At 42.4% G+C, this 18,314-nt stretch overlaps 2 protein-coding genes and 1 long non-coding RNA gene across 3 annotated transcripts; all 3 read right to left on the bottom strand.

Moving 5' to 3' along the window:
• Positions 1–4,435: 4,435 nt before the first annotated feature.
• On the bottom strand, positions 4,436–5,465 carry LOC147497886 (uncharacterized). The gene is made up of 4 exons (XR_015194848.1): positions 5,402–5,465; positions 5,088–5,205; positions 4,720–4,799; positions 4,436–4,618 (listed from the first exon to the last, which is right to left on the bottom strand). It is a non-coding gene; the product is annotated as an uncharacterized LOC147497886 (long non-coding RNA).
• A 3,808-nt stretch (positions 5,466–9,273) lies between these two features.
• LOC147497885 (uncharacterized) lies at positions 9,274–9,645 on the bottom strand. The gene has a single exon (XM_086563040.1). The coding sequence runs from the start codon at positions 9,643–9,645 to the stop codon at positions 9,274–9,276; it is 372 nt and encodes a 123-aa protein (XP_086419166.1).
• A 2,954-nt stretch (positions 9,646–12,599) lies between these two features.
• On the bottom strand, positions 12,600–13,562 carry LOC147497884 (uncharacterized). The gene has a single exon (XM_086563039.1). The coding sequence runs from the start codon at positions 13,560–13,562 to the stop codon at positions 12,600–12,602; it is 963 nt and encodes a 320-aa protein (XP_086419165.1).
• Positions 13,563–18,314: the final 4,752 nt, after the last annotated feature.

Raw genomic sequence — 18,314 nt, 5'->3', positions numbered from 1 at the left:
TCTCTCATATTCTATCCCTATTTCCAATTCTTAGCTTTAGTATAAGTTTAGTTAGTTTAGTTTAGTTTAGCATTAGAATCTAAAATCTCTACAATTATAGTTTTTAATCCCTCAAACCCCCTTTCCAGTCCTGTCCTTCATATAAACATACACTTAAAAGTGGAACGATACCCTACTCATCCTTTACTTATTGAGGGATAATTAGGTTTTGATACGCTTCTTTTTGTTCAACGACCATCATCTATCTACATCATCCACATACACCATCTTACATACAAAAAGGAGCGAGTGTCAATATCCCACCTATATATATAATTTCCTTAGAAGCCCTGTTGAAGCCTTGCTCTTTAAGCCTTTTTCTTGTGAACCAAACTCCTTAACCCATATCTTTTAACCCATAATATAGCCTACCTAAGTTGTTACTTAAGAGTTAGGATGACTGTGAAGAAAATAAAGAAAGTGTACTCAAAGTCAGTTGCTTCCTTAACAGAAAAGTCAGAGTTTCAAGACCTTTCCGCAAGTCAATCAAAATGGCAAGAAGATGTGCCCACCTTTAAAAAAAAAAAAAAAAAAAAAAAAGATGCTTTTGGGGACCATGCAGCACATTGTATGCATTTTTCAGGTTTCAAATACCGACATGATCATGTCAGAGATATTTTATGTGATGCATTTTGGAGGGCTGGGGTACAAGTGAAGAAGGAAGCTCCTGTGAACTTTCTCACTGATCCGAATGAGGGAAGATCTACACTTCGGCCTGCGGATGTGTTGATATACAGTTGGTCTGAGGGGATATATGCATGTGTTGATGTAACTAGAGCCTCTCTGTTGGTAGGGCTTGGGAATGGAGTCTTTGAGGTGGGAGAAGCAGCTAAGAGAGCAGCGACAGGGAAGATGGAGAAGCATGAGGAAGCTTGCACGGCTAACCAGCATTATTTCATTCCATTTAGTTTTGACACTTTTGATTTCTTGGAACAACAGTTTGTTGAGCTTCTCAAGAGACTTCAGAATGTCATGGACAGTAACGTTATGACAGCTGGTTCTAACGAGTTTGTTTTTATAAGAATAGGATTTGCTATTCAGAAATGACTTGCGGCGCAGCTTGTTGCATGCTTGTCCTAATTATTTGTAAAAATCCTTATCAGTATCAATAAAATTTCCACTTAAAAAAAAATAAAAAATCATGGGCCTCCTTGAAAGTTACAATTTGAATTGAAGAAGCACTAAAGTTCGAAGTTTCTCTAAGTAGTTGTGAAGAAGCTATTCTCTCAAGTAATAGCTCTTTAAAATATCCATTCTTTTTCTTGTGAACCCCTACCTAAGCACCATTACAACCCATTTAAGACCTCTAGCTTCCTAGGCTAAATGTGGTGTGAAAGTAATAAGATGATGTGATGATCGACCTCGGCTTCTTTGGTTAGTCATTGAGAGTGTAAGGATTGAGTGTGCCCTCGCACACTAGAGAGACCTTGACTTGGAGTGTAATAATATGAGTGATACGTGTCTATGACACAACCGGTGAGAACCCAAGTTAATGATTCTTTCTAATACCAGAAATGAAGTTACTTGTACATAGCATTGCGTCTTTTCATAGCAGAGTGCTTATATTGTTTAATGCTTGCGTTTATTGCATTTTTATTAACTCTGGTGTCATGAGAATTGAAGTTTGTTGCCAAGAGAGATGAAAAGACTTTGCTGAGATAACTTAGGGTGATAACCTGGATAATTGAATATTTGTAGTCTAATTTAGAACACCGGAATTTTGTGGGTATATTCTCTGCAAACCCTCACGAGACAAAACTCGTCCTCTAGGGGTAACCTTGAGGTTTAACGGCTTGTTACACAAGCTAAGTGCAATCGTGATTCCTGCGAAAATGAGTTAGGATTTTCTTTTCTTTTTTTTTGTTTTGCTCGAGGACTAGCAAAATGTAGGTTTGTGGGTGTTTGATAAGTGCATAAAATTGTATATTTTATATATAGTTTTATAGGCACTTTATAATATCATTTATGCTTAATTGCGTATTTTTAACGTAAAACCATACATTTGCTTTATTCCATGACATTATGCACATTTTTTGGTCATAAAGGATTATTTGCATATATGTACATGTCTTTGGAAAAGTCCAATGCAAAATATGTTTTATTAATTTGGTTTAATATTTTTTGTAGGAAATAAAGATGTTGGTCAAAACCCAATCAAAGCCCGAGCCCATAAGCCAAAAATAATCATTTAGAGAATCAATATGTGAGAGCTCATGGAATAAATTGTGTTATCAAGAATGGAAGGAAATGTTAGAGAATTGATAATTATGGAAGGAAATCAAGAAAGGGTAATTGCAACTACCACCATATATTCTTACCATTTTCACCACATTAAATATCCCAATTTCCATTAATTACTTATTCTCTAGATTTCATTATATCAAATCATTCCATAATACCTTATATCCTACCCACCATATATTCTCCCATATCCTCACCATATTCTTGCCAATCACTCCATTCCTAATTCAAAACCATATCATTCCATTTTATCTTTTATTTGATTTCCAATTTATATTTCCTTCCTCCCTCATGCCTTGATAATATCTCTTCCATATTCCATTTCCTAAATTTTTTTATATTATATTTTCTTCCTATATCCCAAAGATTATTTCTATTTTGTGTGAAGATATTATATGCACAAAGATCTTGTTGGTGGAAACTGTAAATAGAGAAGAGAATTGGCATTGAGGGGAGACCCATTCTACACTCATTCTACACCCATTATATCTCCATTCTAGTAGAAATTTTGCTTTGTAGTTTTAGCTCATTTAATTAGTGAGGGAGAGATATTAGAGTGTGTACCTACTATTTTTCCGACGAGCAATAAAGTGATTTCAAGGTTGAATAAAATGGTGGTATTCTCTTACTCTTTTGATTACTCTGTTAGCATGATAAGGTAAAATCTTCACCCTAATGGTGGATGATGAATCCTGTATAGACCCTAAAACTCTCTATTCTACAAGCTCCTCTTTTCTCTTTCTTTTTCTCTCTCTTTCTCACTGTTCTCTCTTTTTCACCCTAGCGGCCTCCTCCCTTTTTTTCTCCTCATCTTCTCCTTTTTATATTCACCCCCTTCTCATCTGGACCGCCCATATGTCTGGTCATCCTACGACCCTACTACTGACCGTACACCTGCCACCCCGTGGACTAGGGTTCTACAGCCTTGATTCGCTGCTCCTTCTTGTCCATACTTATGCTGCCTCCTATCCCCTATAACGCGGACTTAGTCCAATCTTGCTACATTGTGCCACTACAAATGCTCCTTCTCGACTCCGCGATCCCGTTAAGGGATCCATGGTCGAGAACCCTCACTGTTATTCTCTTTCCACCACCCATACTCTTTTTTCTTGGCTTGCGTGTAAACTGGGCTGCAATCATCACGCGTGTTTTTAGCCGTCCCTCGTTCCTTGCGCTTCCACGTGTCTCGCGTTGGCTGGACTACCCAACTGACTCTTCGAACTCCACAACCCCCGTAATTACATTTTTACCCCTTCACTATTTACCCCGACCGGGTGATGGCTCCAAGAGACAGCGGACATCAGCCTCTGAAGGGTTAGTCCTTGTAGTTCCACAGACCTCTGTGTCTGAAGCACCTGCCCCCATCACCTCGTCACTTCAACCCGCAGTCTCTTCTCCATGCGCCCGCCGGCCTGGCAAAGAACCGATTCCACCGGCAGCTCCGGTTTCTGAATCGGCCCCTGCAGAAGACTTCTGCCCCATTTTCAACGTGCACAACCGCCGAGTATCACTACAACAGAAAGGCTCATTTACAACGCCAGACCTCGTTGCTAAAAGTACTGAAATGCGTTGCAACTGATCAATGACAACGCTAATGTTGGCGTCACAAAGGCGCTACAAAAAAGTGGATCACAAAAGCTAATTTGTGACGCATGTAACGACGTTGCAAAAGTTTGAACTCTTTTGCAACGCCTTGCCTCGTTGCCATAAATTTGTTTGTGTTGCTACTAATATTTTGAAACTAAATTGGTTTTGAAAATAATTCAAACTATTTGTAGCGAGTAGCGTTGCAAAACACTAGTTTTTAACAACACCTTGGGCATTGCAAAAAGTAATTTTTTTAGTTGCACTCTGAATGTCACAAAAGGTTTAATACCTATTGCTACATGCATAGCATTGCAAAAGGGCACCAAATGCGTTGCTAATTGTCCCATTTGAAACGTCCTGCTTTTTTCTTGCAACGCCACTCTTGTTACCACTAGTGCACCTACATAATCAGCACCCGTATTTTACAAATTATTTCAATTATTTTGAATTTGTTGAATTTTGTCGAATGCAATTTACGTAGAAAAGATCAAAAGAATAACCATATTTCAATTTACAATAAGTTGTAACAAAATATATCTTATTAACTAAGATCACCCATTACAAAAAACTTTACGGCATCCACACAGCTCAATACAGTGTATCACATAATTTTTTGACAACAATCAACTAAAATTTGACATGTTCTTCAAAACTAGATTTTAGCAAAATTCACAAATGTCAATAGTTTGCAAACTTGAACAACATCCATCCACAATTTCTTCACTAAACTACCGGCAACCGATCAGCCAATCTGGTACAACAAATTGAAAAAAGACATAAGTAAACTTCTTCAAAACTTTAACAAAGCTAAAATGCAGTCAAATAAGCAATGCATGTGAAAAAAAAAATTACCAAGTCAAACTTATGGACCTAGGAGGTAGAAACACCACTACAATTTGCCATAATTGGTCTAGTTCCCACCCTTTTACAATCTGAAAATCAATATTATGCCCATGGCCAAAAGCTTAAATTGGTACAAATATAATAAGAAGAAAAAAAAACTTGAAACCATAATAACTTATCAAAGTTGTGCTGACTAACACTGAACATCTCAAAATGAGTAGTACTCAATCACAAATGCAACCAATCAATTTAATACACACAGTTTGCAAAAACCGATAAGAAAAGGAAACAAGAGCATTAACACATTATCAGATACTCGTATTGTTCAATCACTAAAGTCCACAAAACAAAAAATTTAAATGGAGTGAGTTTTGTACCTTGATCCAAGTGGGAAGAAGAGCAAAATGGTCATGAACAAAAGGAGGTTCAGTGGCCAAAATTCAATCATGCCTTACCCATCAATCCAATATGCACTATCATGATATGAACTCAATTCTGTATTTCATAAAAAGAGTGTGTATCTTCAAAATCAATATAGGCGGGCTTATGAACAGAAAAACATTTAGATCATTGGTTATGACTTACTAAACCATGAAAGTACTTGTTGGAGGACTGACATCTAGCACCTACATCCCTAACCCATTCTAGCTTAAAACACGATAGGCAAAAACATGTAGAAGAAATAGCTTACACGAATGCCGGATTTGTTTGTTCCAAAATTCTGTTTCACATTGCTTCATGACCGAGCTCCTGAATTTCATATCAAAATAAAACAAATATCCAAACCCAAGATAAGTCGTAATGCTATACAAAGTTGTGTGCGACTACTAAAGCACCTAGATTATATTCAACAAGTAATAATCCTATCATATAAGGAGCCCCATCATATAAACCAATGGAACGTCTAAACTAAATATATAGCTTCCAACTAAGTGAAGTGCATCACTTCTTACCAACAATTTTTCCATTATCTCATCACATAAGAGCCATGCATGTGTTATTGAAGAGGCAAAACAAAGGGACAAGACAAAGGAACAACAAAACATCATCATGTTACCACCATCCACACCAAATGTGATTCCAAAAATGACAGGCACGACATCACATGACGCACTCAAAGGAAGTGCGGTAATCAAATGGTAATACTAAAAAGAAGATTACCCAACTTGAAAAATTAAGCTTCAATTTATTTTTCTCTAGTAGTAATTTTAGCTTCTAACCTAAAAAATAAAACAAGCTGAAAAGTTAATTAAGATAACCAAAATCAATTAAGCCCCAAAGAGAAGAAAAATTAATTAAAACCCAAAAAGAGAAGCAACCAGAAAAAAAAAATGAAGTTAGACCAAAAATCGAAGCTTTGACGGTAACCCAAAACCAAAACAAACTTTCCCTGAAACTCCAAATCAAATATTACATTGTAGAGCAGCTTTGAAAAACTCTCATTGCAGCATGATACAGGTCTTATATGATAGAGGGAATGTGAGACACCCACCACTCAGTAGTCAGTAGATTAAACTTTTCACACCCTGTTACATATAAATCAAAGCATATCCCATTACACATATTACAGACAAGAAAATAAAAGATCAAGTAATTGAGGACACAATAAAATTCAAAATGTAGATTCAGTGCAAAGAAGAAGAAAAAGGTGAATACTTGAATCAGTTGTTGACGTAAATGCAACCAAATCCAGCGAAAAAAAAGAGGACCTCAAGAAACATAGAGATAAGAATTAGATGCCCAACATTATAAGAGAGTAACCAAAAGTTGACTAATTAGATAAATTCAACATTTAATAATTATAGACCTAAAAACAGAGATTGAACCAGCCTAAGAAGAGACTAAATACCAAAATCCAATAGTTATAGGCCAATTTAATTCAAACTTAAGGATTATAAAATGTGGACTAAAATGAATGCTTAAAAGAATTACATTAAACAATTGAAACAAATTAAAGAACCCTAAAATTAATGATGTAAGGGAATACCCAACCTGGAAAATTAAAGCTTCAAACATTGTTTCTATAGTAGTAATTTCAGCTTCTAATCAACCTGAAAAATTAAAAGCCCGAAAAAGAGAATAAATCAACCTGAAAATTGAAGCTTGGAGAGAGAGAGAGAGAGAGAGAGAGAGTTTATATTACCACGATGGTTGTGAATGGGGGTTGGCGGTGGCTGGAGGGAAAGTTAGAGAAAGGATAGTCATTTAGGGCTTTCACATTTTAGTTTTCAGTTCAAGCGCTAAGATTAAAAATAGGCCCGCCCATAAGTTCCAATTTGAAAAATTAACACCCGCCTTCAAAAAGCCCATTAGCAACACCAATCACGTCCCAACAGAGGCTATACTAAATTTAATAATCATTCGTACAAAAATTTGTTACAACAAATTTGGCATCGCAAGTGACCAAATTAACTTTAGGCGTGACAATCGCGTTGTAAGTGATGAATGCCCTCTAGAAAAATTACATTTCTTTTCTTTTCAAAAATATTATTACAATCATTTGACACGCAAGAGGTGTCGCAATAGATAAATCCATGTACTCTAAATCTGATAACACGCCTAACTTTTAGTAGCCCCATACAGCGTTGCAATTGGTGACTTTTACCAACAATTTTTTGGCGTTGCAAAAGTGTGCGTTGCAAAAAAACCCCTTCTGTTGTAGTGTATCCATAGCTGAGTCCGCCCTAGACAATGCGGCTGTAGCCTCTTCCCTATTCTACAATGCCCATTTGCCCAAGGACATCACCTACGCCGATGGTTGTTCGTTTGATACCTACCGCACCTCTTTTTATACTAACTGGGAACGGGTACGCCCCTCGCTTCCTATTCTTCTTCTTTTATTTTTTTTTACCTCTCTATTTCTGTTTCTAGGTGAGCTTGGACATTTCTTTCATGATTCGCGGTCTTCTCAGCACCAAGAACAAGTTGGCTGCCTTGGAGAAAGAGGTCAACGGCCCTTCTGGTCTAAAGGCTGCCTACGCAGGGCTTCAATCCGATCTAGCCGCTGCTAACTTGGCCAAACTCAAGGCCCAGGACGAACTGCAATCCACGGAATCATCTCATCAGAACTACATGGGTACGGTCAACGACCGTCTGAGTTGTCAACGGGAAATGCTCCTTGAACAACATCAGCTCAACCTATCTGCCTTAGCCCAACAACACCAAGCTGCCGTCGACACCCTCAATCAAGAATAGAAATATGCTACCACCGCCCTACTTCAGCAACACCAAGATGACATGGCTATTCTTTGCGAACGCTTCAAGCTTCTTGCGGACAAAAGGGTAACCAAAAAAATCCAGGAAGAGCTTGCCCAACTCACCCAGGAAGGACGGCTTCTGCCTGAAAAGCCCTACACCCCAGCAGCAGCCCCCTCTGAAGACGCCCAAGAAGAAGTGGCTGCCACCAAGACCCTTCCCCGCTCCCCAGTGCATGAAGAGATCACCAACCCTACCGCAACTACCGAAGAGGCCCCTACCGAGACCCTGGAGAACGTTACTGCAGCAACCACCACCGTACCTTCTGAAGAAGTTTCTGATGTCCTACTTGCCACTGACTCCCCCTCCGAGAAGCACTAGAAATACTCTTTGTCTTTCGCACTTTTTTTGTAATAAGTCACTTTATCCCATCTGGGTCACTGATTGCAGTACATTTGTTTTGTTTATGTTTGAATATTAATCTCTTTCATGTGATGTTTGATTTTTCTTGGCATGTTTGCCATCTCTTCCTCTCCTACCTTTCTTCTGTAGTTTGGTCTCTTTACCTTACTCCAATGTAGCCCTTGCCCTGTCTTTTTCTCTATGTTTGGCTATTCCATCAACTGTAAGCCAGCCTCCATGCTCCGCGACTAGTTCCTTGCATTAGTGATAGGCTCGTTCCTCTCATCGTTTTTGCGATGGTTGAGTATATATGCGAAGGATTCCAACTCCCCGCTATTTCCCTCCATGTTTGGGCCTCATGCCCCACGTGGTATTAGTATCTCTAATCCGCGAAGGGCTCATCCCGTTCTGCGGACTTTATAACTTTAGTGAGTCGATTGAGGCAACTCCTCTTGCCCCCGACTCCCTCTATCCTCTTATCAGCGAAGGGCTCCTCCCCTCCGCTGTCTCCCTTCACTCTGGGATTTCATGCCCCAGGTGCGACTTGCATCTCTCCCCCGCGAAGGGCTCATCCCACTCCACGGGTTCTGCAATCTCAACCAGTTCCTTGGGACAACTCTTCTTGCCCCTGGCTTATCTCTAGCCTCGTATCAGCGAAGGGCTCATCCCCTCCGCTGTCTCTCTCCACCCTTGGGCTCTATGCCCCACGAATTATTCGCGCCTCTTATCCCGCTCTGCGGGTTTCATAGCTTCTAAAAGTCATTGGGGCCTCGCCTTGCCCCATGTCCAATTCCGACCTTGTGTCAGCGAAGGACTCCCCCCCCCCCACCGTTGTCTTGTTAGCATTCCATGTCTCATGTTTATTTTGGACCCCTACCTTTATAAACGATGGTTTCATCTCAAAAGTGTTGTTGCATTATATATTTACATACAGCCATAGATTTACGCATTAGATTTCTATTACATTCAAGTGTGAATTTTTTTTAACATTCTCACGTTCCACGGCTTCTCTATCAGCTTGCCTTCCTGGGTCTGCAATTTGTAGGTGCCAGCCCCTCCGATATCCACTACCGTATAAGGTCCCTCCCAATTCGGGCCCAGCTTTCCATCTTTCTCTTTTTTAGTACTAGGTATCACTCGGCGGAGCACCAGGTCACCCATTTTGAATTGTCTCGGCTTGACCCTCCTGTTGTACTGTCTTTGCAGTCTCCTGTGGTACTCTTCCAGCTTTATACAGGCAATGTCTCTTCTCTCTTCTGCTAAATTCAGATCTGCTGCTAAAATTCTCCAGTTTGAGCCCTCCTCCACGACCTTTGTTCGCGTTGTAGCTGCCACCATCTCCGATGGGATCATGGCCTCCACCCCATAGGCCAATGAGAATGGAGTCTCTCAGGTGGACTACCGAGGTGTGGTCCGGTAGGCCCATAACACATGATTCAGCTCGTCGGCCCACGCCCCCTTCTTATCTTCCAATTTTCTCTTAAGGTTGTTCATGACGATCTTGTTGGATGACTCTGTCTATCCGTTACTTTTAGGATTGTAAGGGGCCGAGAACCCCTGTCTCACTTTGTAGGCTTGGAAGAACCTGGCCACCTTCGCTCCTGTAAATTGAGTCCCATTGTCAGCTATGATGGCGTACGGCAACCCAAATCTGTAGATGATATTCTCCCATAAAAACTTGATGATTTGCGCTTCCTTCACCTGCTGTAGGGGTACAGCTTCAATCCATTTTGTAAAATAATCCGTGGCTGCGAGCATGAATCTCCTTTTGCCACTGGCCATGGGCAGCGGTCCCACTATATCCATTGCCCACATAGCAAAAGGCCACGGACTTGAGACATTATGAAGGGGTTAAGCAAGGGCGAATATCAACTAGGCAAATCTCTAACACTTGTCACATCTTTTAGCAAATTCCACAGCATCCATCTTCATGTGGGGCCAGAAATATCCCTATGTCAGTAGTCGATGTGATGTCATTCTCCCTGCTGAATGCCTCCCACAGTCCCCCTCATGTAACTCTGCCAACACCTCCTGCGATAGTCGCGGACCCAAACATTTTAACAGTGGTCCATTGAAGTTTTTCCGATATAACTCTCCTTCCAGTAGAACGTATCTCCGAGAAGTTTGCTCCCATCTCCTTCTTTCCTTTTTATCCGTCACTTCCTTTCCTACCAAAAAGTCCTTAATTGGCTCCATCCAACCCTCCTTCTTTTCCGTGACCTGACAAATCTCCATCACATCCTCGGTGCTCGGTGCTCGGTTTTTCTAACCTTCCCACGCGTATCATTCTTTCCTCCGACCCGGGAATTACGGCTGCCACATATGCCAGGGCATCAGCGTGTCTGTTCTCTCCACAGCCCAAATGAAGGAAATGGAGTTTTGTGAATTTCGCAGATCGTTTACGCACCACATCCAAATATCTGGCCATCCTGGGGCATCGGGCAGTGAACCCTCCATTCGCTTGACACACCACTAAGTTTGAATCAAAATATACTGTCAGCTCCTTGACTCCCAAATCTTCGGCCATTCTCAATCCTGCGATCACTGCTTCGTACTCCGCTTCATTACTGGACGCAGCGAACCATAGTTTCATGGTTTGCTCTATTCTGCTATTATCAGGTGTAACCAACACCACTCCTATGTCACTACATGCATCGGTAGCCGATCAATCCGCGAATACCCTCCACCCATTCCTCCTATCCCACGAGTTTAGGAGGTCTGGCTCACCTTCCTGTTCCGGCTCTATAACCTTTTCCTCTCTCCACGTGGGATCCTCTGCGGGAAACTCTGCCAGAAACTCAGCCACCGCCTGCGCTTTTTTCGTGGTTCTTATCTGATATTGTATCTCATAGAAACTCAGCATCACTGCCCATTTCAACATTCTACCAGAATTTTCTGTCTTCAGTGCTTGTCTCAGAGGCAAATTCACTACCACCACCACTACATGCGCTTCAAAGTAGGGTTTTAGTTTTAGGATTGAAAAAACTAACGCCAAGGCATACCTCTCAATCCTACTATATCGCATCTCTGCATCTAACAAAGTCTTGCTCTGAAAATATACCAACTTCTCCATCTTGTCTACCACCCGAACCAGAACTGAGCTGACTGCATACTCCATGGCCCCCAAATAAAAATACAGTTTCTCCTCGATCTCGGGCCGTGACAGCAAAGGCGCTTTCCCCAAATATTTTTTCAACTCCTGGAATGCCTCCTCACACTCCGCGGTCCATACGAAATCCGGTGTGCTCCTTAACAGTCGGTACAGCGGTCTGCATTTATCGGATGACTTGGAAATGAATCTGTTCAGGGCCGCGACCCTTCCTGCTAACCGATGTACTTCCTTCACATTCTGCGGAGATGGCATCTCTACCATGGACCTTATCTGCTCGGGGTTAGCCTCGATCCCCCTATGAGTAACGATATAACCCAAAAACTTTCCCGTAGTCACCCCGAAAGTACACTTCTCAGGGTACTTTCAAGTTGTATTTACGTAGTATCCCAAATGTTTCTCTCAACCCCTCTATATGTTCCTTTTTCGACATACTTTTCTCCACCATGTCCTCTATATAAATCTCAATTCCCTTCCGAATCTTGCTTGCGAGCATTCTCTCCCCCAACCGCTGGAAGGTTGCCCCTGCATTTTTCAAACCAAACAGCATCCTCGTATAGCAGTAAGTAGCGCCCTCCACCACAAACGATGTCTTCTCCTAATCTGGCCCATACATCGTGACCTGATTATACCACATTGATGCGTCCATGAAGGAAAATATCTTGAACCCGGCCATCCTGTCCACCAACTCATCTACTCGTGGCATGGGATAGCAGTCCTTTGGGCACTCTAGATTTACATCAGTAAAGTCCACTCACATACGTACTTTTCCATTTTTTTTTGGTACCGCAACTATGTTAGATAACCAGTCTGTGAACTCCACCTCTCGGATTATCCCCGCCCCTTTCAATCTAGTGACCTCTTCCCGAATCCCTTTAGTGTATTTTGGCCTGATACTGCGCATCTTTTGCCTCACAGGTTTGGCGTCCTCTCTCATATGTAAGTGGAGACATGCGAATTCTAGGTCCAACCCAGTAACATCCTCTATCGTCCAAGTGAAAACACCTCTATTATCTGACAAGAACTGTATCAACTTACCCCTCCACTCCTCAGGCAAACTGGATCCTATCGATGTGAGCTTCTCCTCCTCCCCTATCCCAATATTCACCACCGCTATCTCATCGAGCGTCTTTAGATCCGCCGATGTCTCGTTCTCCTCCTCCCCCGAGGTGCACTGTAATTGCTATGCCAGCCTCTTCCTAGGATTGGAAGTCTCTCCTTCTGATCCGCCAATCCACCGTTTCACGGTTCCCTTATGACTATTTTTGGCCTTAACCTGATCACTGTAGACCTCATACATGCCGGTAGGTGTGGGGAATCGTATTACCTGATAATATATTGACGGGACCACTTTCATCTCGTGAATCCATCGCCTTCCCAAGATTGCATTATATTGAGAAGCCGAATCTACCACCAAGAAACGGGCAAAGACTGTCACCGACCCTATTGTCACGGGCAATAAGAGTTCCCCCATGGGCTCTATCATACTCCCGTTAAACCCATACAAATTAGTTCGCGAAGGATGCAGCTGCTTAGGATCAACTCCCATTTCCTCCAAAGCACCTCTAAACAACAGGTCTACTGCACTCCCATAATCAATCAACACCTTTTTCACCATGTAGTTTCCCATTGCCACTGTAATGACTAACGCGTCTTCATGTGGTGAGTCCACTGCCCGTAGGTACCCGCTGCTAAACATGATTTTATCCTTTTCTGCTGCCGCCACCTCTCTCTGTCGTGGCCTATCCGTTCTCTCATTAATTTGTTGGATGCTCACGGTCCACCGTATCTTGTCTCTGTGAGCATTGTGACTCATAACTTCCCCACTGTAAATCACATTGATAGTTCCCAGTATTCTTCCCTGCGGCGGCACACGCTCCTTATTCCAGTCGTCTCCCTCAAATTCTCCTAGCCTCCCCTTTTCCACCATCCTCTGAACCAACCATTTTAGAGCGTAACAGTCATTCGTCTCATGATTCCTTATCTGATGATATGCACAGAGGGGCTTCTCAGGTATCTCCATTGGCATGCTTCGCGGTCCTTCATACCCTGGCAGACTCTTTATTAAGGGCAAGATCTCACTGAGCGGTTTGTTCAATGGAGTCTGTTCCATCTTGCGGTATGGCTTCCTTTCCTTGTACTCCATTTAGATTCCTTCCTGGCTTCCCTCTGCTCGTGCTCCGTACCCGCAGTATCTCCCACTTTTTTTTCCGACATCCCCGCTTTTCGGTGTTCCCGTTCCTTCTCCAAAGACAACACAACCTTCCCTGACCTCTTGGAATCCTTCTGCATAGAGTCTTCATATCTTATATACTTTTCCACTCGCGGATACAGCTCATGCAACATCGCGATCTCATTCTTGGCTACGGATTGGTGCACTCCTGTCCCCGGGCGCAAGCCTCTCTTAAAGGCTATCACCGTTGTCCTCTCATCCAGATTTTCAACTTTCAGTGTCTCTGCCTTGAACCTACACATAAACTCGCCAACTGATTTCGCAGACCTTTGTCGAATATTGAACAGAGCCGCGATGTCTACCACCCGCTTTTTCTGATGTATGAAGTGATCTACGAACACCTGCTCCAATTCCTAGAAATTCTTGATGCTCCCCGCTGGCAATTTGTAGTACCAATCCGACGCCCCTCCTTTAAGGCTAGCCGGGAACATCATACATCGCAGACCATCATACTGAGACTCCTGCCAGAGTGGCGTCTGTTGCCTAAAATGAGGAATGTGGTCCGCTGGATCTCCTTTGCCGTCGTACCTCTCGAACCTCAGCTGGGCAAACCGCTTTGGAACCTCTGAAGCCCATATGTCATCTGCTAACGGGTTGCAATTCAACCCCGCCACCACTGGTTGGTCGCCCCGCTCCTTTTGCGCGCCCGGTTTGCCTCCCTATCATTGTCTATCATCTCTTGGACTTGCTTTATTATCAATCCCGCTACCGGGTTTTCTACTAGGTTCGGTCCGGGCTCCTCCTCGTCTTCAAATCCCTCATTTTTAGACCCCTCGCTTAGCTCTTCCCCAGCCTCCTCCTCCGCCTTCTCTCTCTCTCTTCGCAGCTCATCGTTTTCCTCTCTCAGCCTCTCGATCTCTTCTCGCATCAGGCGTGTTTCTTCCACTGCTCGCCCTTCTTCTAGTTCTTCCCCCTCCTCAATCACTGCTTCCAGCGTCAGCTCATGTACCCTAACCTTCTTTGGCCTACCCACTGCTCTCTTTGGTGCCATTTCTAAGTCACTTTTCTCTAGTCCCCACAAACGGCGCCAAATGTATAGACCATAAAACTCTCTATTCTACAAGCTCCTCTTTTATCTTTCTTTTTCTCTCTCTTTCTCACTGTTCTCTCTTTTTCACCCTAGCGGCCTCCTCCCTTTTTTTCTCCTCATCTTCTCCTTTTTATATCCTCCCCCTTCTCATCTGGACCGCCCATCTGTCTGGTCATCCTACGACCCTACTACCGACCGTACACCTGGCACCCCGTGGACTAGGGTTCCGCGGCCTTGATTCGCTGCTCCTCCTTGTCCCCCCTGCTTATGCTGCCTCCTATCCCCTATAACGCGGACTTAGTCCAATCTTGCTACATTGTGCCACTACAAATCCCCTATCATGAAGATATAGATTTAGTTTTATATTTCCAAGTTTTAAATCCCCATATCTTGTTGTTTTAATTATGTTCAATGATATTCTTCCAAAATAACTTAGAGAAAAATAGTCATGGATTCTATCACCAATCGGGGTATTTTCCATTGTTTGTTCTTATCTAAGTCTATTTTAAAGTTTGGTTTTGATGTTTAATTATTTATCATGGATGGCTTATGCTCCTCTATTATATATGGTGATTTTCCATACTTAGATAAATAAACGTAAATGCTTGAAGAAATGGAGGATTCATTTATTGAGATATTCTTTTAAATGTGGCTAGCTTCCACAAAATACTTACAATGAAAAATCATTCATTAAATTTACAACTAGCGTTGGAGTTTATATGATGAAATTTATAAAATAAAGGGGAACAAATATTTTGAAATATTGAAATAATCTATTCTTTAAAAATAGGGATGAAGTCATTCACCATTAGGATTTCTCATTAATTGAATTTTTAAAAACCGACAAAAATTTAGTTTAATTAGTTGATAAAATAGAAGAAAATTTTCATTCTTAGATTAAATTAGTTTGATAAAATCAAAAATCCAAAAATTGTTTTAAATCTCACGTACTTAGTTAGTTATTGGTTTATTAATTCTCTTCGCTCTAATTTCTCCATTTCAAGGTGTGGTTCGACTCTAACTTGCCACTATTCTTTTTAATTGTTGCAAGTTTGAAAATTATATTTATTGATTTGCAGGTTCTAAACGACAAGAATTTGTGCAATTCAGTATCGATAACCTAACCCGAACCAAACCAATAAAATACGGTTTGGGTTTTGATAATTTGGTTTGCCCTCCACCGAGCTAAAAATGAACCGAACCGATAAGATACTGGTTTTTTTTTTGCATGCAAGTAGGATGTTTTATTAATTGGTAAAAAAAGAATACAACTCAGTCAAAATGGATTTACAACAGACTCTAAAAATCAAATCTGTAGTAAGTCTGGTGAGGACATTCTAGGGACCTAATGAAGGGGGGTCTATTGGGACTCCAATAGATCTCTCCTTTTTGCAAAGTTGTTCCATGTTTTGCTGCCGCATCTGCCCCGAAGTTTGCTTCTCTGAGTGTATGCGAGATTTTCCAGTCAGTACTCCTTGATGCTCTATACCACCGTGCTCTCAGCCACCATGGGACTTCTCCTTTTTGGAATGCTAAGACAACTGCCATAGAGTCACTCTCTATCCAGATTTTCTGCCATCCTTTTTTCACAGCAGTTTCGGCCGCCAAAACCACTGCCAAACTTTCTGCCTCATAGTTTGTAGTGACCCCTAAACCTTTTACCAAAGTGCCGGAACTTCAGCCCGTGTATAGCTCCTAAAATGACTCCGCACCCCATTTCCTGGATTTCCGATTGCGACCCCATCGTGTTAGCCTTGACTACCCCTATATCGGGGAGGGATCCAAGACACTTCCCTGATTTTACTCGCTGGTCGCACTCTTCGTTTGATATTCAGTTGGTGCAGAATTTGAAGATCTATGGCAGAATTGCTCATTGTCCCCGATAGAAGGATGCCAGCGGTGCTTACCCCTTTGAGGACTTCACATTTTATCCTTTGCTGGTTTAGCTTCCCATCATCCCAGAAAATGCTATTGCGAGCTTTCCATAGTTGGACTATGATATGGATAGCCGCAACATTTCGAAGTTCTTTGCGTGTATTTGGTTGTGTCCTCTTCTGCCTCCATTATTGCTTTTAAGGTGAAGCCTGTGGGCTTTACTCCAAAGTAGGACGATGCCCATTGCCACAGTGCCGTAGCCTCTTCACACTCCCAGAGCATATGCTTCACGCTTTCTGATTCCTTCTCACAGAGCATACATCGCGAAGCAAGATGGACTCCTTTTCTTTGCACTCTGTCATCAGTTGGGACCACTCGATGAATCAGTTTCCAAGCTAGGCCAGCTTGTCTTGGGTGGATATGACGAGCCCACACCCACTTATACCAGCTGATCTTGTTTTCTTTTTTTCTAATCATCTCGAACCCTTGTTTCACTGTGAACATCCCATCATGAGAGGGTTTCCAGATTCTGGTATCGTGTTCTTCTCCTGTTGGTGGGTTGAGATGATGTACGTCGATGCCCGCTTTCACCAGCACTTCTTGGATAGGTGCTGCGATATGCCATTTGTTGTTGATGATGAGGTCTGAAACCTTTGCCGAGAATTCCTTCCAGTTTATACCCTGAACCACTTCTGCCACTGCTGCTCCTGCCCAAGGTTCCTGCCACAAATCGATGTTTCTGCCCTGTCCCACAATCCATCCTAGGAAAGGCTTCATTTCCTTTAATGCCCATTTCAGCCCCTGCCATATTGATGAATGCTTGTGGTAGGTTAGGTAATTGCCGTCTCTCATCGTGCACTTTTGTTTCATGAATCTGCTCCACTCTGTCTCCCCATGCAGAAAGTTCCAGGCTAACTTCATAAGGAGAGCAAGGTTCAGTTCCTTGAGCCTTCTAATGCCGAGTCCCCCTTCATCGAGCGGCTTACATACCTTTTCCCATTTTAGAGTGACTGCCTTTCTCACCGTTGGATCCCCTGCCCAGATGAAATTTCTTATGGCGAGTTCACATTCCTTTATGCATTTGTCTGGCCATTTATACACCGACATGTTGTATACCGGAAGACTGCTTAATATTGACTGTGCCAGAACCACTCGCCCTTGGAAAGACAACATCCTACCAGCCCATCCGCTAGCTCTCCTCCTGATTTTGTCCACTAAAGCTTGAATTCTTGCACGAGTTACTTTGCCTTGGAAAATGGGTGCTCCAAGGTACCTCTCCGGCAATTGACCGATCTAGAATTCAAACAGAGAGGCGACCCGAGTCCTCTTGGATTCAGACATGGCGCCCAAGTATAGCTTGCTCTTTGATGGATTAAAAAACTGCCCTGCTGAGAACTGGTAAAGATAGAGCATCTCCTTAAGCAGTTTGAGGCCTCGTATATCTCCGTTCGCAAAGATAAATATATCATCGGCAAAAAGGATGTGCGTCGGGCTCGGACAATTTCCAGCTGCCGTCATATGCTTAATCTTTCCCATAAGGAAGAGCCAGTTTATGCCTCTGCTTAGAACATCTTCAGCTATGTCGAACAGTATAGGTGAGAGTGGATCACCTTGCCGCAGTCCTCATCCAGCTCCAAAAAAGCCACAAGGACCCCCATTTATCATAACAGAGATGTGCGCACTCTTTTTAGCGGTAGAGATCCATGAGCACCAAGTATTATTGAAGCCAAAGCGTGAGAGTACCGAGGAGGAACTCGGTG

Source organism: Coptis chinensis, chromosome 5, assembly GCF_015680905.1.
Source record: "Coptis chinensis isolate HL-2020 chromosome 5, ASM1568090v1, whole genome shotgun sequence".
Classification (NCBI taxonomy): domain Eukaryota; kingdom Viridiplantae; phylum Streptophyta; class Magnoliopsida; order Ranunculales; family Ranunculaceae; genus Coptis; species Coptis chinensis.
The sequence above is the reverse complement of the archived record's forward strand: the minus strand, read 5'-3'. Positions and strand labels throughout refer to the sequence as shown.